The sequence below is a fragment of the Lathyrus oleraceus genome, chromosome 4 (assembly GCF_024323335.1).
Source record: "Lathyrus oleraceus cultivar Zhongwan6 chromosome 4, CAAS_Psat_ZW6_1.0, whole genome shotgun sequence".
NCBI lineage: Eukaryota > Viridiplantae > Streptophyta > Magnoliopsida > Fabales > Fabaceae > Lathyrus > Lathyrus oleraceus.
The window spans coordinates 197,981,704-198,003,056 of record NC_066582.1 but is presented as its reverse complement, the minus strand read 5'-3'; the positions used below and the strand labels follow the sequence as shown (position 1 = coordinate 198,003,056).

At 35.7% G+C, this 21,353-nt stretch overlaps 1 protein-coding gene across 1 annotated transcript; it reads right to left on the bottom strand.

Moving 5' to 3' along the window:
• Nucleotides 1-12,848: 12,848 nt before the first annotated feature.
• LOC127074507 (CASP-like protein 5C2) lies at nt 12,849-14,800 on the bottom strand. The gene is made up of 3 exons (XM_051015841.1): nt 14,391-14,800; nt 13,309-13,441; nt 12,849-13,221 (listed from the first exon to the last, which is right to left on the bottom strand). The coding sequence occupies exons 1-3, from the start codon at nt 14,519-14,521 to the stop codon at nt 13,027-13,029; spliced, it is 459 nt and encodes a 152-aa protein (XP_050871798.1). The 5' UTR covers nt 14,522-14,800; the 3' UTR covers nt 12,849-13,026.
• Between the last annotated feature and the right edge of the window lie 6,553 nt (nt 14,801-21,353).

Here is a 21,353-nt window from a genome sequence, read left to right as displayed (position 1 = left end):
ATGTCTAAATGATATCGTGATAATCACTATATTGATCCTTAGACGATCTCTCCACCTAACTATCAATATAGCAATCTTTAATGTTCAATATCAAAGAATAGTAATGAATAAATCTATCTCTACAACTTATTCACTACTTGAAAATCTGTTTTATGTCTAAACTCAAGTAATCTCTCTCGACAACTACTCAAATCTGGTTTTCAACTTAAAGCAAAAACAGTATTCAATACATCAACAATCTTTATCTCATATATAAATCAAAGTGAATACATAAACAGATGAGAATAGCTACTACCTCCAATCTTGACAAAAGGGAGTTTAGCTCCTCATCACCATTGTTACAAAGCAGAATATTGCAGAAGAAAAACTATGTTTTTCTCCCTTACAAAAGCTCTCAAGAACAATCTATGAATGATAATGAATAATTAATCCCTAGAATAATGTATTTTCTCTCCTAAAAGAGTTGACATTTCCTTAATTGGTCATTCTCATCCAATGCAGAAAAGCAATTCCAAGGCAGACCCAAAATGGCAAAAATAGCTGGCCTTCAAAACAGCACTTTTGACCCAAAAATCAGTTTGCTGGATTCGCAGGGTTCGCGGGGCGAACTGGTCCTGTCATGCAGTTCGCGGGGCGAACTTTGTTCGCGGGGCGAACTGAAGCTGCCTCAGTTTCCTTGTTTTGCAAGCTTCATCCAAAATCTTCCATATTATGATGCTGCAATCCAAAGCTTTCTCATCCAAAAATTCTACAAAACTAACAAATATGTGAAATAACTATTCAAAACAAAATAAATTAAACCTAATTGCATTTATACAAAATAGTGAGAATAAAAGTGTGTAATCACATCAAAACTTGGTAAAAGGGACCAATAAAATGGTATAAAAAGTAGTACTAATTGGTCCCTAACAGGGCCTTAATGCTTGCAACTATGGATTGTGAAAACTTCACTTCCCCTGTGAACTCAGACGCAGTTAAAAAATACTTCGCATAAAATAGACCCGCTGGACAGTAAAAAGAATAGTCCAGGCAAAAATGGGCATCCCGACGAACCAAGAAAATGAAAAGGTTCGGGCAAAAATTAGGGATTAAAAATGAAAAGATCGTACACCCGGTAAGTTGAAAACCTGAAAAGGAAACTTAGGCAAAAATGGGTATCCCGGTGGATTGAAAACCCGAAAAGGGCGATCCAGGCAAAAGTTAGGAATTAAGCGAATGACTGCGTTCTGAGTTAGTTCTGAATCTCATCTCATGTCGATGACTGGAAATTTTCGAAAGGTAGGAAACAGTCCAATCACCTTTCAGAAGGCTGATCATCTGGAGGATCTTGAAGACGGGCAAGTCATAGCAGAATTGGAACCCAATAGAAATCCATTTCACATTGCCATTAGATTAATTTCTGTTTTTATCTTTTGTGCGATTACCCCTTTCCAGGGATTGCTTCCTGATGTAAATGCCTATTCAGAGGCCATTCAATCAATAAAATCATGTTATTCAGTATATCTCTGTTTTCATTTTCATTTTACTGTTTTGTTTGCAAAAATGACGTCCGAATTTTTGATAAACATTGCATCATGACACATAAGGGCTTTACAGGTACATGCTTAATAAACATTTAAAATTGCTGTAAATTTTAAGGGCTTTGGATCGTCTATTCAGAACAGATACCCTCGGGGCATTTCCTTAAAATCCCCTGCAGATGATCGTGAATATCTTCCCCAGTGAAGTCGCCAACAGACGAATCCGGTGTCTTATCCCTGCAGAGCTTATCAGAGTGTTGGATTCTTCAATCCCCAGCAGGTTCTCACCACTGTACTTCCCCAAGCGTTTGTTTCAGGACATACACTCCCCAGTAGAGTTGACAGTGCCAGACTATATATCCCCAGCGGAGTTGATAGTGCCAGACTGTATCTTCCCAGCAGAAGTGGCTGCTCCTTAGAGTTCGAGGCCAGATCGATAATCCCAATGCCAGATCCATGGTTTCTTTCCTTGAAGCAGAACCTCGGTACCGTATCAGTGTTTGCTTCCCCTGCTGAGTCATCTCTCGCAGATCGTGGTTGCCAGAACCACTATCGCTTTCCCCAACAGCAGGTTTTCAGTGTCGTTCTCTCCCCAGTCTGAATCTCGGCATTTCGTCATTGCTAGAACACCGTGTGACGGGTCATTTCCCCACATAATTCTTTGCGCTGTGCATCTCCAGCAGCCTTGCCAGGGTCCAGAAGATGGTGATCATTTCCCCAGCAGATCCCCTTGCCTCAGCTTGGCATTCTACCCAGCATTTCGCATCCCTGCATGTAGAATCATATTACATTGCATCCTTCCAAATCGCGTAGCATTTCCATTTTCATGGAGCATTACGCCATTGAAAAATTCAAACATACGCATGTAAGCATAAAACATTCTCGGTATCCCAAGTGATAAGCTAGAAGTTGTTTCCAGTACTCAGACTGAAGATTGTTCATGACTTACCTTTGTTATCCCCAGCAAGTGTCATTGGCCCATGCGCCGCCTCTATTATCTTTCCCTATTTCTGCCGATGCTGACAGGCATGAAGATTTTCCGGTATTCAGACCGAAGTGGCATTCAGGCCAATTTCCGATATTCAGATCGAAGTGGCGTTCAGGCCAGTTTCCGGTATTCAGACCGAAGTGGCATTCAGGCCAGTTTTCCGATGTTCAGATCGAAGAAGTTTCCGACGTTCAGGTCGATGCAACTTGTGGCATTCAGGCCAATTTTCCGATGTTCAGATCGAAGAAGTTTCCGACGTTCAGGTCGACGCAACTTGTGGCATTCAGGCCAGCCTCTCGGTGTTCAGACCGATATTAATAATCTCATATCTCCCGATGTTCAGATCGAAGTCATTTCCAGTATTCAGACTGATGAGCGGCATTCAGGCCATGGTTATTTCTGTGTTACCATTTATTTTGGTATCCAAGTTAACATTCTTTTTCGGTATTCAGACTGACTCTCACCGTACCAGACGGATTCTTCTTTCAAGACCACCTCTTTGCCGATTCTTACCGACATTGTTACTTCATTTCACTTCAGTGCAAATTTTTGGGCTTTTATTGTATTCAATCCCTTGATACCTCGAAAGCACAAAAGTCGCTGCTATCTTCTTTCCAGGTCTCTAGTTGATTGAATAGGGGCAGCTGTAATACCCCAAAATTTACCCTTCATTTTTCCTGGAAGCATACGCTTTACACCTCATGCATGCATTCATTTTTAGGTCATTTAACATTAGATATATTGCATTTCATCATGTCAATCAGAATTAGATCCAAGAAACTTTAATTAAAAAAAAAAGGAAAAAAAACGATAAATAAATAAATAAATAAATAAAAATAATAATAAATAAATAAATAAAAGAAAAAATCTCAGACTTGGACCTCTCTCAAAAGCCCACTAAGCTACCAATATTAGGCTATAAATACTAGAGTTTCAGTTAAACAAAGGGATTTGCTATTCCTATTACCCTGAGGAAAAAGATAGTGAGAGAAGAGCTAACAGAGTTCAGAGCAGCCTCCAAACCCTGAAGGGAAATCAACTGCACAGAATCACCTCTGCCTCACATAAACCCTAAAGATTGTTTTGTAAACCTCACGGGTGCAACTGAATTTCAATCAAGCTCTCCAATTAGGGATAACTTGCGTGGTTTTCCACTTTATTTGTGGGATACCCCCTGGAGGTTTCATTCCGATTACCTGTACTGACTCACTTTCTTTGATGGTGTTTAGCTTGGAAGGATCCCTGGGTTTCCCATTCCTCTAACTGCTGTTACTTCGGATCTTTATCCGCATGGTACTTTTACATTTTTCCCGCATTTTACTGCTTTCCTAGCTGGAAGACCTCGATAGAAGGCAATGTTTTTGTGTGTTTTTTTTTTACAGGTTCCTTCGTCAAGGACTGCCTTTTTGCATGAGTTCACCAAACCCTAACCCTTCATTGATTTTTCTTCTCCTAAACACACGTTTACTCCTTCTACTACAGGTGAGTAAGTCTCCAAAGGTCGAGCATCCGGTAGATTGTGTACTAACGTCGTTCGTCCAAAACCCACTCCATAACCCCGTAGTTAGCCGAACTACGGCTTGCTCTGATTCTCATTCCATATGAGATACGTAGGCATAAGACGCGATGTCTTAGCGAGCACACATCCCCCCAACCCATAGGTCAGCCGAGCTACGAAGACTCTGATTCTCATATTCAGATGAGATACGTATGCAGTGGATGCGACATCCGCGCGAGTCATTTTCATTTAACCCTTTTTTTTGGTAAACAACACAAGATAAACTCACACCCTTTAGATAAGAACTACAAAAGTGGATCCCGTAGAGTACTACGGATGCGTAGGGGTGCTAATACCTTCCCTTCGCATAACCGACTCCCGAACCCAAGATTTGGTTGCGAGACCCCGTCTTGTCCTTTCCTTTTTCAGGTTTACTTCGAGCGTTTCCTTTCCCTCCTTTGGGATAAATAACGCAAGGTGGCGACTCTTCTGTCATTTTCTTTCGCCGGTTGTTTTTTCGCACACTGTATTTTTCAGGTTGCGACACTTGTCACTTATTTTGTGGGCGAAACGACGTATGTGGTATCATTCCTTTCTCATCCAACAGTGGACAGTCGCTCAAGGAGCTTTTCCCATTTTCCCTCCAACGGTCACATGCTTACTCTATATAAGCATGCATTGGAGACTTGAAGAAATGTGCGTTTTGTTGAACTACACAAGCTAATTTTCTTTGTGAAAAGCTCATCTTTTGTATTCAATGTTATTTAAGTATTTATTACTCATTTGTGTAAATATTATTTTAAAAGAAGCATCTTGTAACACATAAACTTTTATTCAAACTATTTGTTTGATTCCTTAAGGATGTTATCCTTAAGAAGACAAAGAAAGTTGTTCTTTGTGAATCCTTGAGGAGACTAAGGTCTAGCTAAATCCTTGAGAAGACAAATAAGGGTATTATTTGTGTTTATTATAATTTGTTGATTATAGTAGATTAAGTTCTTGTGTATAAGGCAAATAACCTTGGCGGGTGGACTGGATTGGCTTTGAGCTTCAAGCGAACCAGGATAAAAATCTTTGTGTTTTTATGTCTTCATTATTTAACTTGTTGGTGGTGTTTTTGTTTTGGAAAAAGCTTTTGCTTGTAAAACCCAATTCAAACCCCCCTTTCTTGTGTTTTTCACACCTTCAACCCTTTCTTTCAGTGACGTAGCCTTAAATTCTTAGCCATATTACTCGAAAAATCTTTTGTTTCCACCCTCTCTTTGGAGTTAGGTAGAAGTACACTTCTTAAAGTATATGAAAAATATTAAGTTTGGGGTTGCTCTTAGAAGTGAGCAAAGTTTTAAGTTTGGGGTTGGGGTACTAGATAATATGATCCAAATTTTATAAATAAAAAAACTATCGTTAAAAAAGAAGTGGAAAAAGGCATTACTTCAAAAAAAATTATTGAGAAAAAGAAAAGGAAGGATCAAAAATCTCTAGTACTATAAAAAAGGTATGATGAATGAAGGAGAACTAGGAACCTAACTCCAAAGGTTCAAACCTACTTTCCTTAAAAAAATATCCTACCCTAACATAAGCCACGTTACAACATGAAAAGCCCTTTAATATGTGTGTTGTAATTTCTATGATGAACTCAATTAGAACATGATCAAGCTAACTTTAATTGATTTTGCATGTTGATTGAGCGATCACTCTATCTATTAAGTGAGTTATAATAAGCTTTGAGACAGTTTGAGTACTCGTCAATGTTGAAGATGTTTTCTGAATTCTCCGGATCAAAGTTGGAAGCCAGAACCGTGGTCAGGTAAAAGAAATATTAAATTTCATGATGTTCGATTATTATTATGCAACTTGATGTCTGTTGAAATATGCAGTTGCAGGAAAGTTACTTGAGGATAAACAACGATTAGTGTTTGGGATTGTGATGACAGTTCGTCATTGCATATATTTAGTCGAAGAATCAGAGAAAAACAAGTGAAAGTCGAGAGAATTTGAGGAAGAATGATTAAAGAGTGAAGGAAAATAGCTAAGTATGCAAATTGTGAACTTAGAGAAAATTTGAGTGAACAGGAAAAAAAAGTGAAGCTTCAGAAATAATCATGTCAACCATCGTGCACGCGATAGGGCATTAAAAGTTGTATCGCGTGCGGGATAAGTCACTTTTCTGTGCCTTTTTCTGACGTGTTCTGGTACATTCTGACGCCTTTAAAAGAGGTTTTTCAACACTTTCATAAGGTTTACGATTTTGGGACATTTAAGCATGAATTAGAGAGCATAAGTGGTGATTTTTGAAGCATTTGAAGCCATTAGAGGTCATTTCTTCAAGGGACTTCCTATGTTATCATTGTTTATCAATTGTGGTATTTTTAATTACACTATGAGTTGCTAAATTCTTTTAGGTTAGTTTGTGTTATAATGAACCTATTTTTCAATTGTTGGATTCTATGTTGATTTGACCACTATATGAACCTATTGAATCTGATTTTAGGCACATAGGGAACACTGACCATTAGTTTATGCGTTAGACATAAGGAAATTGTTGTACTTATGCTGGTCGAATAGGGATAGGAGACCCTGAGTAGTGGCATGGAGAATTAATGTTTTATACATCGCCTAACCCTTCTTACATTGACAGACTAAGAATAGAAAGCTCCTGGTAGTGGTTAATGAGTTATTTCGTGAGGGATCGGCTATAACGGCTTTGTTAATTCTCCACGAGGTTATATTGATTAGATAATTCATAAAGGGCATCAAACATCAAAAAGAGAGGAATAGGGGATTCTACAACACAATTTGACCGCTTTCGTGACATTGTTTACTCGTTTATTTACTTTTCTCACTAAAACTTGAACCCCCCCCCCCTTTTACTAGTTTTTCCAAATTGCACATATTTTGTCTTGCTTCGAGGTAGTCCCTTTGGATTCAATATTTTTATACTTCGACAGTATCGGTACACTTACCGAGAAGTCATCAGTTGCCTAGGTAAAAGTTTGAGTTTTGTCGCACGGCATCCAGATTGGTGTTGTCCTCCAACTAGTTTGCCGAGGATTTTGTTAAGCTATCCTTCCTATTTAGAGTGTCCCAAATGAATATGGGTTAGTAGCGCATGTGTGTGTAAGCCTTTGATATAATCCAACAAAGACAATTAGGTTATTCATTCAGTGTGTGAGAGGCATAAAGACGAAAAGCTAGAGAGAAATTACTATTCTTGCATCCCTAATTCAGCACTTGCTAGTTTTACAAGATCAGAGGTTTCTCATAATCCAACCATCAGAACATCCTTATTTTTAGTGAAAGTGTCCAGCACACATAGAGGTACTTTTTGAACAGTGGAGATCGTAATTTGAGTTTTCTAGACATGTTTGCCGAGTGTTTTTCTGAGGTGCGGTTTTTATGGTTATTTTGGTTGATTATATCTCTTGTTTCTTATTGTATTGTGAGATTGATTGTAAGTCTTTGGTATATTGATGTATACCTCTAACTAGCGTTAAAGATAAACTTGATTGTACCCATCATTTGATTATAGTGGAGATTTAAGTGGCCTACGTATCTCGTGGTTTTGACTCCTAGTCAATAGAGGTTTTTCCACGCTAAAATTGTGTTGTGTTGTTTGATGTGTGTTTTTTATTGTCTCTAAGTTGAATTTGATATTTGGTAAAGATTATGTTGTTGGGTTATTATGTTGTGTTGTGGATTTCCTACCAACAAGTGGTATCAGAGGTGTGGTTTGATTTGTGCAACGATATAGACTAACACATCTAGGATGGTGAGTTTGAATGGATCCAATTATAATGTTTGGAAAGAGAAGATGGAAGATTTGATTTATGTTAAAGGATTTCAATTTCCAGATTTCTTTAGTGAAAAACTCGATGGAAAGAGTGATGAAGAATGGGCATTGTTGCATACACAAGTTTGTGGTTACATTCGCCAATGGGTGGATGATATTATTTTGAATCATATGAGATTGGTGACTCATGTTCACTCTCTTTGGACCAAACATGAGGAGTTGTATGCAAGAAATACGTGGAACAATAAGTTGTTTTTGTTCAAGCAATTGATGTTATTGAGGTATAATAATGGTTCACCAATGACCGATCACTTGAACACTTTCCGAGGCATTTTAAATCAATGGTTACCTATGAATCTTATTTTTGATGATGAAATCCAAGGTTTGTGGCTTCTTGGTACTTCGCTTAATTCTTGGGAGTCTTTTAAGACATCTTTGTCTAACTCATCTCCGAATGGTATCATCTCGATGGACTTGGCTAAAAGTAGTGTGTTGTTCTTTTTCCAATTATGAGGTTTTGGTTACCAAATTGAGGGGGAAACATCAAAGTAGAGGTTCAAGTAATTGTAGGACATCACGTGGTAAATCATATGGAGACTCTAATAGATTCTCTAATATTGAGTGTCATCATTCCGGGGGAAAGGAACACATAAAAAGGTATTTCCAGAAGTTGAAAAGGGAAAACAAGAAGAAGAGCTACAACAACGACAAAAAAAAGGTAACAATAATTAAGATGTTGTTATTGTTGATGTTTTCTTTGTTGGTTGTGATAGTTGTGTAGAGAATGTCAACCTATCATGTGATGAGATGGATTGGGTGGTTGATAGTGGTTCTTCTACTCATGCAACCTCGAAACATGATATTTTTTCAACTTACGACACCGGTGACTTTGGGGTTATTCGTATGGGAAATAATGGGCAAGCGGAATATGAGATATTTGTGTTGAAACAAGAAATCAGACTACTGTAGTTATCAAAGGCGTGAAATACATTCCGGAACTTCGATTCAATACTTTATCTGTTGGAAAGTTGGATAATGAAGGATATGATAATTATTTTGCGGGCAATGAATGGAAGTTAAAGAAAGGCTCAATGATGGTTGCTAAAGGAAAAAGGAATTAGAACTTGCATGTCGTCCAACTTGGGTTTTCGAAGTGCTACATCAACACTTGTGACAATGATAACTCATCCGAATTATGGCACAAGTGTTTGGCTCATATGAGTGAAAAATATTTGAGCATTTTGGAAAAGAAGAATGTGTTGTATGGTTTTTTCGATGCAAAGTTGAGAAAGTGTTCACATTGTTTGGAGGGTAAGTAAATGCAAGTTTCCTTTATGTCATGTGAACCAAAGAGGAAATTGGAAGTGTTGGATTTAGTACATTATGATGCGTGTGTTTCGATGAAGACACAATCACTTGGTGTGCATGTTACTTTGTGACTTTCATTGATGATTATTCTCGAAAAACATGGGCTTATACCTTGAAGATGAAAGATCAAGTGTTAGATACCTTCAAGTCGTTTCAAGTATCAACTGAAAGAGAAACGGGGAAAAAGCTGAAGTGTATTTGAACTGATAATGAGGGAGAGTATGTTAGAAATTTCAATAAGTATTATCAATATCAAGGTATATGTCATCAAAAGTCTCCTCCAAAGACACCACAATTGAATAGGTTAGCCGAAAGAATGAATATAACTTTGGTTGAAAGGGTGGGATGTTTACTTTCTCAATCAAAGTTTCCAAAATACTTTTGGGGAGAAGCATTGAGCACGATTGTACATCTTTTAAACCTCACTCCAGTGTTCCATTGAAGTTTAATGTTCCAGATCATGTTTGGAGTGGTAAACATGTTTCCTAAGACCATCATAGGGTGTTTGGGTGCATGGCTTATGTGCATATTCTGAAGGATGAGAGATCAAAATTTGATGAGAAGTTGAAGAAATGTGTGTTTGTTGCATATGAACTTGATGAGTTTGGGTATCGATTTTTTGATCCGGTTCAACATAAGCTTACCCGTAATTGTGATGTCGTATTCATTGAGGACAATACCATTGAGGACATCAACAAAGTAGAGAATAAATATCTAACTTTTGAAGACAAAGAATACAGAGTCAACTACTATTTTTTCTACCCCTATAACTTTCGAAGATGTTCCAATTGAAAATCAAGGTATGGATTTGAATGTTGATAATGTTTTAAATCCTAATGATATTGTTGATGTAAGTGCTACAAAAGACGTTGTTGAAAATGAGGTTGATAAAGAGGTGGAAAGTGTTGAGCAACTAGTTGTTTCTAATGAGTTAAGGAGGTCTACTCGTGATAAAAGGCCTTTCGTTTGATACCCCTCGAATAAGTGTGTTTTTCTTATCCATTGTGGAAAACCCGAAAGCTTTAAAGAAGTTTTGGAGGATGAGAACAAAAAGGAGTGGATGGATGCCATGGAGTATGAAATGAAATAAATTTGTGAGAATAATACATTTGAGTTAGTGAAGTTTCCAAAGGGTAAGAGAGCATTGAAGAATAGATGAGTTTATCGAATTAAGCAAGATAAGTGTACTTCTCAAAGAAGATACAAGGCTCGCTTGGTCGTAAAAGGTTTTAAACAATGGGAAGGTTTTTACTTTGGTGAGATTTTTGCTCCGGATGTGAAGATGCAATCTATTCGAGTGGTTCTTGGGCTAGTCGCTAGGCTTGACTTGGAAGTATAGCAAATGGACGTGAATATGACTTTCCTTCACGGTGACCTACATGAAGAAATTTACATGGAGAAACCAGATGGATTCCGAAAGAAGTGAAAATAAGATTTTGTTTGAAAATTAGTAAAGAGTATTTATGGTTTAAAACAAGCACCTCGCTAATGGTATCAAAAGTTCAACTCGAGGATGATTGAACATAGGTATAAGATGACCAAGGCCGATCATTGTGTGTTTTTCTAGAATTTCTCCGGAGGTGATTTCATTATTATCTTTCTTTATGTGGATGATATGCTAATTGTTGGAAAGGATATTTCAAGAATTAAAGTGTTGAAGAACACTTTGAGTGAATCTTTTTCTATGAAGGATGTATGAGAGGCTCGGAAAATTCTTGGTATTGATATTGTTCGAAATCGAAATGAGAAGAAGTTGTACTTGTCACAAGAAATGTATGTGGAGAAAGTCCTTCGACGTTTTAGTATGGATAAGGCTAAAGCGGTGAGCATCCCATTTGCTTCTCATTTCAAGCTTAGTCATAAACTATGTCCATCTACAAATGAAGAAAAGTTGAGTATGAAGAACATTCCATACTTACCATCTGTTGGTAGTTTGATGTATGTTATGGTTTGTACAAGAATTAAATTTGCTCATGCTGTGGGAATGGTGAGTCATTATCTCTCAAATCCAAGAAAATATCATTGAGAGACTGTAAAGTGGGTGATCACATATTTGTGTGGATCATCGAATTTGAAGCTATCCTTGGGATGCAAGAAGCCTATGTTGGTTGGGTACAGGGATTAAGATCTAGCCGGAAGCTTAGATGATCAAAAATATACTTCGGATATATGGTGACATTTGTTAGGGGAGTCGTGGCTTGGCAATCAAAGTTGCAAAAGTGTGTTGCAATCTCTACTATCGAAGCTGATTTTATAGCCGATGTGGAAAAATCAAAAGAGTTATTATGGCTGAGGAAAATTGCAATGGAACTTGGTCTGAAATAAGAAAAATATGTCTTGTTTTGTGATAATCAAAGTGTCATTCAGTTATCGAATAATTCCTTCTTTCACTCGAGGTTGAAGCATATTGATGTTCGTTATCATTGGATTCGTGATGCATTAGATTCCAAGTTGGTGGAGATTGAGAAGATTCAAATCAATGACAATGGTTTGGATATGTTGACGAAGGTGTTGCCTAGGAGAAAGTTTGAATTTTATCCTACGGTAACCGGATTGGTGTTGTCCTCCTACTAGTCAGTCGATAGAGTTTGTTGGGTTATCCCTCCTATTTGGAGTGGCTCAAATGAATGTGGGTTAGTAGCTCATGTGTGTGTAAGTCTTTGTTACAATCCTAGAAAGAAAATTAGGTCTTTCATTTAGTGTGTGAGAGACAAAAAGAAGAAAAGCTAGAAAGAAAATACTATTGTCGCAACCCCAATTCAGCACATTCCAATTCCACGAGATAAGAGTTTTCTCACAATCCAACCCTCGGATCGTCCTAATTTTTTGTGATAGTGCTCAACACTCATAGAGGTACATTCTGAACGGTGGAGATATGATTTTGAGTTTTTTAGACCTGTCTAACGAGTGACTTTCTGAGGTGCAGTCTTTGTGGTTGTTTTGGTTGATTGTATCTCTTGTTTCTTGTTGTATTCCGAGATTAATCTTAAGTCATTAGTATGTTGATGTATACCTCTAACTAGTGTTAGAGAAAACCTTGATTATATCCATTGTTTAATTATAGTGGAGATTAAAATGACCTACGGATCCCGTAGTTTTTACTCTTAATTAGCGGAGATTTTTCCACGCTAAAATTATGTTGTTAGATTATTTCGTTACGTCCTAGATTTCCTACAAACATTTTTTTTACCTTTGCAAATTGATTTTTACATTATACTCTCATGTAGTATAAGCAGGAGGCGAAAGAAGTTATTTAAAAAATACTAATATTAAAATTTTCATGTAAAATACATTGATGAAGATTTGATTGTTAAAAGTATGCTTCTTTCAAAATCATTGAAAAACCATATGTCAAGTGCAACTGAGAATCATAGTTGCGCCACAACTCCTACCACAATATGTAGGAGACAATTAACTAACTAACTAATTTTCTCGCTAAAACCACTTAAGCAAACTATATAAAGTAATAAGTCATTAAAAATTGAGATACTCTTTTCTTCTCTAATTTTACCCCTTTAAATCTTTATTTACTCAACTTTTGGAGTTCTTCCAGCTACTCAACTTGTTGCAATATCCTGCCTAGTTTTTCTCTCTCAGCATTACTGTCTCTGCTCTTCTTTTCCAACTGCAAATTTTTTACAATTCTGCGTCCACCCTTTCTTTTTATCAATCATTAGGAAGAAGTTGAGAACAATAAATGAAATTTTCATATTTCTTTTCAATTACAAAAGTATTTATTACAGGTAGGCTATAATATGATAACTTTATTCTAATGGAAACAAAAAATATCAGAAGAACAACAAATGACTTCGCCATTTGAACCCTTATCATTCCTATATACATCAAAAGTGAGAAAGAAACTTCACAGAGAAGGAAAAATCCAAAAGTTAATTAGACAAGAAGCTGATGAAAGAAACCAAGACAAGATGGCCATTGCAGCAGATATTTGGTATCTACTACATAAATTTTCTGGACAATAAGATTTATCAGATTTCATCAACAAATCTGTCACACTAGCAGTTGAACATGCTGCAGCTAATAACAGATATGACAAAACCTGAGATATGTACAATAACAAAAAACTTAACATTATTTGGTGCATTACTGCAAAGCAATGATAGTTTTAGTCGTAAATTTCACATACCATGTCGCCCACAGTAATCGTAAAAATGAATCTTGGTTGCTTCGGTACTTTCTTTATGAAGATCGAATACCCGTCTACCACCAATAGTGTTGTGCTCCAGGATATTACCAAACCCATCACCATTACCAAAAAGCTGTGGAAGGACAGAAACGATAATCAAGACAAGATAAACTCCGCGACATTGCAAGATAAAACCTTTTATCAATTCTGGCTTTTTTTAGAATTAGACTAAACTTGCAATATAAACTTATTTTGCAGAAGAAAAAAACATATACTCTTATCATAATCACTATGTTGTAGTGATATTGGCAGTGAAATTGCAAAACAGAACATTAAGCTAGTGTTTATAATAACACTAATGTAAGAATCAATTTCAATAACAAACCAAGAATTTCAACATTCATTTGCCTATAATTGAATCCGTGCGGATCAATTGTAGCATTGCACGTGTTCGATGTCCAACACATGTCAATGTCTGCCACCAATATATCCGATTACATTCAATTACTTCCATTTTTCAAACAATAAACAGTTTCATCGGGTCAGAGCCTGTTCAATATTCGTATAGCTCATGAAGCCGTTTAAAATATCTAACGCGTGTCAGAGTCAAATACCAACATATGTGACTACATTCGATCACTTCCATTTTTTAAATTATTAACAGCTCCAGACGTATCAGTGTCGTGTTCGTGTTCAATATCCATGTAAGTGAGTGTTTCGTTGTGAGAATTACTATCTACTACTACTACTAGCCCTTCACAAGAAATCCATTTTTTTTTCCTTATTAGCTTAACTATTAACAACACTCATAGATGTGAAATATGGTATCAATTAATATCCAATATGAATTACTTTCTTTCTTCCTCAATTCTACCAAACATAGTCACAGCTCATGAAAACAAAGGACCCACCATCCAATTACTAGTAAAAAAACAAGGGACAAAGTAAAATTGATAAAGTTACAAACTTTACAAAAACAAAAACAAAACAAGAGATACCCAGAACACAACACACTGATATGAAATTGAATAACAGAATTAAGAAGAAAAAGGAGGGAGATAGATAGATAGATATATACTAACCAGAAAGCAGAATAGCCATAGAAATCAACATCCAAGCACATATAGAAAAGGGAAGCAGAGGAAAAGACGGTTTGGCCCAATCGAAGAGCAAAACTGGAACTGGTTCCTAACGCCCCTGGCAATTCCTCCATTCCTTCTCATCATGATAATTCAATCAGAAACATACTCATCATACATAGATAAACAAACATCAATGAAGAAAACAAGAACTAAATTACTAATGTTTTTGATTAGGAAAGTGAGGGAGTTTAGTTAGTTCTTGTGAGTATTAATTAAATAAAGGAAAGTAGGTATGAAGTATTCTGGTCCCTTCATTATTTTTGAGTTAGAAATAGGATGAGTTATTGTCGGCGCTGTACATGAAACATGGATCTTAATCATTCCCTCTAAACTCTCTACATGTAGTAATAATTGTGTTATGTGTATAGTATTTTCTTTGACTTCTAGTGTGAGTCCCCACACTAAATAAAGTATATCAAATTTATAACTAATTTTTGGACTAATTTATTTATCTATTCTTGTCATATTATACACAATTAAGTGAGATGAAATATATATATATATATATATATATATATAACTAAGATTAATTAAACATTTATTTTATATATAATAGGCTTATCATTGTCCCTATCCGGTCCATTATTTATGCTAAAACAAGTATTAATGAAACAAAAAATCTCTGAAATTTTTAGATTTTCATATGATATTTTTGCATATATCTCATACCAAATTTATGGGCATGAAATCTTCATCTCCGTTAAGCAAACTAACTAGATAAGAACAATATGTTTTAAACATAACTTGTTTAAACTCATTACTGTTAGCTTTCTCCACCGCCATCTTCAAAACCATCGCCTTCGCTTTTATAAGGTTTTTATCACCTTGGATTTTGCGCTTAACCCCCAGACACCGTTCACAACTAAGCAACTAAGCTTGCGTTGATGCTACATCGAATCCAAGCCATGTTATGTTGTTTCCTTTTTTTGATGTTGTTTTTTCCTTGCATGCAGCTTCTTGCAAAATCCTATGATCGGTTTTCTGATATCTTTTGTTGTTTGTGGGATTCTCGCTGATTATCCCTTTATGGCTAGCTTTATATCAGATTCCATCTCTCTCCTTATGACATCATCTTTAGATGTCAGTCTAGATTCTTTGAGGATGTTATTGAACTAGTGTGTTTGATGGTTATCTGTAAGATCCATCTTGTTGATTTTTTTCCTGCTTCAACTTGAGTCTTTGTTGATATTTATTACTAATTGAAGGATTCTCGTGGATTTTCCCCTTATGGATATCGTTATGAATATCTAATTTCATCTCTCTACTTATGATATCATCTTTAGATTTCAATCCAGATCCTTTGAGGATATTATGGAAAAGGTGAGTTTGATGGCTATTTGTAATATCCATGTTGTTGATAGTACCCTTGTGTTTGTACCTGAGTCTTTGTTGATTTTTATTGTTGATATTGTTGTTGTTATGTTGTAGCTTGTCGAGATCTTTCCAGTTTGAGTTTTGACTTCTACCAACTACGTGATTCTCTTGGCTTTTATCTTTGTTCTTATTCCGGATCCAGTTTTTGATTTGCAAAACCCTAATCATGTTATTAATTTTCAGGTGATTAAGGTTTTTGACATTCACATTAGCATCATTGGTGTTGGAGCTATCATCCTTTAGGTACCTCCTATTTCTTCTACTATCAGTATTGTTAGTGTAAGACCCCAAATTTGACCCTAAGATCCCTCATGCAATTTCATCATATGCAATAGCATTGAGATCACACATTGGTATCCTCTTTACCCCTTTTTCATTGGGTTTGTTTTGGGAGAGATCACTAAGCACCATGTGATTGTATCATACTTGTATATTATCATTTCTCTAACCAAAATAGCAAAAATATGTCTTTGCATTTGTCTACTCTTTTGTAGGTAGGGCATGATCCCCATTGATCTATCAAGTTCATATCTAGGGTTTAAGACCCTCATGGCTAAGAGTACAACCAAGGATTGATCCACAATGTCTCTAATCATCATATATGAGTCTCAATGATCTTTGCATGTTATTTTGATCAAGATTTCTTCAAGAGTTTGGAGTTGGTTTGCCTTGGAAACCCTAGTTTGTCTGGGTATCCTGAGTAACTTCTTCAACGAGCTTCTTCACCAATTGATCAAATTTCTCAAGGTACACTTCAAAATACATCACATTATACATATATGATCTACCATGAGCCTAAAAAGTCAAGAGAATTGCATGTTAGCAAGTTGGTTGATGGTGGTTGGCCAGATGAATTCATCTGATCAAAACTGGATCTCCCTAGACCCTATCTCCTACAATTTTCATCATATGAAAATGATTCCAATAGAAATGTTACTCTAAATGACATTCCAAACAACTTTCATGTTGAGGTATAGATCTAATTTTGCTTGGAAAATCACTTTCTATATTGAAACATTATAGGCCATTTTGTCTAAACCCTAATTTGAAAGTCAACTTCCCAAGGCCATAACTTACTCAATTTTTAAGAGATGAAAGATTTCCAAGTTTCAAAATCAAATTCAAGATATATACTTCAACTTTTATGTTTTGAGTGAGAGCTAAATCAACTTTTATGAGCATGTGATATGAGGATACATTATAGGTCATTTTGGACCAATACCATTGAACAACTGATTTTCCTCAACTTCAAAAATGCATAACTCTCTCATTCTAAATCAAAATGATGTCAAATTTGTGACCATTTTAAAGGTGTTTGAAATAGATACAACTTTTATGAAGGCACTTTTCTCATTTGGAGCTCACATAAAAACTTTAGTAAGGTGGAACATTGAAGTATATGACTTGACACTTAGAAAAAATGTCCTCATATTGAAATTTCCAAACTTCCACCTCAAAATTCACCATGATAAAAGTTTCAAATGTAAAGGTGTTCAATATAAGAGTTGTTCCTCTTGATCTAATCTTTCCAAAGAGTCCTAATTCATTCATTTTGGATGAGGTTTGCTAGGGTTGTGCATGGTGTTAACAGGCCTACATCAATTGGAAAAATCAAAACTTCAAATGATCATTTCACATTGCCTTGCTAATCAAGCTTCCTTCAGACCTCATTTCAGTTGGTTTTGGACCTTAGTGCATTGCTTCGTAGGCCTGTACACGCACATGCAAGCTTGAACATGACATTGCCAAATTTGGAAGAAATTTCAAGTGTGCAAATAACACTTGAATTTGCTATAAATAGAGACCCTCTGAGCTCATTTCAAATGATCCTTGTGCGCCAGCTTTGCCCCCACTCTTTAAATCCTCATAATTTAAAGGAAAACCTGATAATTTTCATTTGAAAATTGAGTTTGAATCTCATTGTTTGGAGATTCAAAAACTCCAGGATCCAAAGCTTTTTACCATTCCTAATCCACTTCTGCAAGCTATTGGAGCAAGATCAAACAAGAATTGAAGCAAGAGAGATCAAGTTCTGCACAGCATTGAAGGTATATTCCCGATTTTTTCTTCTCTTCGATTATCACTCAATTCTCATCAATTCTCTTGGATCTTTGGTTGTCTGAAGTACTACCAATGTAGGCAAGAAGATTGAGTTGCTTTGAGGTCAAATCGAAGTAACTTAGTTGACACACCTCAAAATTCAACTCCTCATATCTTTCTATATATGTGGAGTTAGTTAAAATTGAGGTCAGATTCGTGATCTACGCCATTTTTTCTTTAAGATCACGTCCTCCTTTTTCATTTTAGTCATGGTGATGATTGAACTAGTCCGACGAGGCTCGCCTAAGAAGGTGATCGGAGGTTTGCTCCGGTGGTGCGTTGGCACGGTTCAGAACCATTGATCCATTTCAAAATGTTTTACTCTAGAGCGTACATACTGATTACCATGTGTGTGATTAGTTGACTCAGGTGCATTGTAGAACGCGCGCGCTCAGCCACTTGATTTGCCACCTTAATTAATGAGGCAGATCAAGTGGTTCACGTTTTTTTGTATTTTTTGATTTTCATTTTATTCCTTTGATTTTCATTAATTCATATTAATTTTAATATTGATCCAAAAAATATGAGAGTTTCACCAAAAAAAATAAAATAAAATCCTCTTTCATATTCTGAATTAAAATTATTTTTTGGATCATTATTAATATTTTTCATAATTTAATTGATTTTGTGATTATTTTTAATTGTTTAAAAATACTTTTAAGTTTCCAAAAATTCTAAATTTGTTTCTCCAAGGTCTTTTGACCTTGTTTAACCTATGATAAATCTCATGGCCATTTCTTTGGTGTTTTGATGAGGTTTTAGGAATTTGACCAACCATATTTAATTTAATGCATTATTTTTAGTATTTTTTAAATTGAATAAATTCCAAATAATTGTGTTGAGCCATTTGGATTGATTTTGTAAGTTTGACTTGTGTTGTTGGGCCTTGGTCAAGGTTGATTTGACTTTGCTATGTTAAGATCATTGGATTTAGGGGATTGATGGAATGTACATTCCATCTCCCAAAATGAATGAATGATCTTAATTTGGTAATCCTCCTTTGTCCAATTTGAGTTCGATCTACCTCCCCTCCATCTTCATCTCATTCCCCTTATTTATGCATTCATGTCATGGTCCTATGATATCTCTATATCCTAAGGCTAGTTGATTGCAAAAATCAACATGAGTATGGATGAGATTAGGCCACCACTTTTGCATTTTTTTTTGTGGTATGTTTCATGAGAATAGTCCATTATACTATGTCTCTAACATGCATTAACACCAATATTCTATTGCCCGGCCTCAAATAGTTGTGACTTCTACATAAGCCCAATTATGATTGCTTAACATAGCGCTAAATTTTGACACAAAAAGCATAGCATTCTAGTTAGTGAGATTATAAGTCTCCACTCTTTCATGGTATTGCATGGAAACTTGGCCTTTTTTCCTTCCTTTGGAAGATGTCTTGGTTCAAGGATTCATGTTTGTGATAAGTGGATTGAGTATTCTCCAAAGAATGACTTAAACAAAAAGCAAAAGCAATACTAACTTCTAACTCATTAACAACTAACATTTAATTTCAAGCCTTTATTTTAATGCACTTTATTTTTTAAGCTTTATTCATTTTCCATTATTCATATCATCCTAATTGTTTATCTTAATGTCATTTTCACTTTGTCCACTTGGACCACACTTTATGATATTTTGCTTGTGTATATTGTGATTGCTTGTGTGGTCTTTGACCATTAATGTACATAATAAGAACAAAAACCCTAAAAAAAATCTTGTGTGGACTATTGGTTTGACCTGAGACTTTTGGACTTAGAATTTAGGCAACACTCCCTATGCAAAGGACTTGGCCAATGCCAACTTTCATGTAACCAAGCGCTTGTAATTTGAAACTTCATATGATACATCATTGAAGATCCAGTTGATTTCATCTGCAATATGATCATTGTGAAGTTGTTATTTTGAACCTGTGACTTGTGGCATTGTGGAATTTATCTACTACATGCGCAAATTTGAAGAAAGATCATGGAGTTGCTAAGCTTGGATGTGGCTATCTTTATTTGATGCATTGCTCTTCAACTTTCTATTTTGTGCATTATTTGTTGCTTGATTCTAATGTCCAAGGGAATTTGGGTTTCTATATGACATTCTTGTCTATTGGATTGCAGCCCATTGGTCAGATCTTTTCAACTCTTAACTTTTAATTTCGTGCTTAGGATTAGTCTTTTCATCTCCTCCATATTTCTTTAATTTCAAAATATCTCCCTCCTTTCAAAAAAAACTTCTTTGTTTGGGCTTGTTTTCTAACCTCAAACCATTTTTGCAAAATTAAAAACTTTGGCCTATGCCATTGCATTTTCAAACTCATTTTCTTAAATCAAACTTGTAAATATACTTAATTATACTTGACTTAAAATTTTCAAAAGCCAAAAAGAACTAACTCCTTCAAACCATTTTTAAGCCTTTGTGCCTTTCAAACTTAATTTTTTTGTTAAAAGCAATGTACCCACTTTGAAATTTATACCACGAACTACGAGGTTTTGATCCCTCATTTTTATGTTGGTACGTAGGCACAAGTCCGAAGGTCTTGTCAAACACAAAAATATAATTAATGAATTCTTTTCTCATCCTCCCATTCCATTTACTTGTAAACATCATTTGTACAAAATACATATGCACACAAAAAAGGGCTCCCTAGGAGTATCTAGGACACCTTGAGTGCTAACACCTTCCCTCTGTGTAACCAACCCCCTTACCTGTAATCTCTGCCATTTTATTAGTTTTGATTTGAAAACTTCTTATTTTTGGGTTTTGTTCGTACTTTTCCCTTTTCCCTAGGAAACAATAAAAGCGCGGTGGCGACTCTTGTTATTTGATGTCTAGCTTATCCTTAGCTTGACGATCATGAATTTCCCGCTACAGTTAGGATTAGAATTGATATTATGGATACTATGCTTGTCTTTGATGTTGACTTGATCAGGTCTATCTTTGGCTTTGAGAATGCAGGAGAGGAAATTATTGCTATTCTCAGTGGCATTCCTGATTGCTTCCATCACATGTATATCTTTCTAGTCAAACTTACTTATATTTCTAGCTTATCAGATAATGTCTAAAGTATTAAGGGTTAGAATAGATATCTTCATGAGAAAAATGTTGGTTTTTATCCACTCAATGAAATGATGGTTCTAAATATTCTGAAAAATAAGATTAAGCTAAGTTCCAAACCAAACGTATTTAGCCCACCAACAATTAATGAAACAATGATCTATGGACTCAATTGTTGAGTTACATTTAGGACATACGATATCTAGATGATTACCCTTAGAAATAAGATTCTCTTAGACATGGAGAATGTTATTTAAGAGCCTCCATAAGAAAAATTATTGTCTAGGAGTTGCTTTTCTACTCCAAACCAACTTCAAAATCTTATTTTCCACCTTTCTGTATGAGATTAGTATAGAATTATTTATGCTTCATTAC

What these genes read in the sequence shown, in the direction of transcription:
- LOC127074507 (XM_051015841.1), bottom strand. Translation starts at nt 14,521, where the DNA reads ATGGAGGAATTGCCAGGGGCGTTAGGAACCAGTTCCAGTTTTGCTCTT. An exon ending in TATGGCTATTCTGCTTTCTG is followed by an intron (nt 13,442 to 14,390) that starts GTTAGTATATAT and finishes GTCCTTCCACAG; the next exon opens with CTTTTTGGTAATGGTGATGG. An exon ending in CGATTACTGTGGGCGACATG is followed by an intron (nt 13,222 to 13,308) that starts GTATGTGAAATT and finishes TACATATCTCAG; the next exon opens with GTTTTGTCATATCTGTTATT.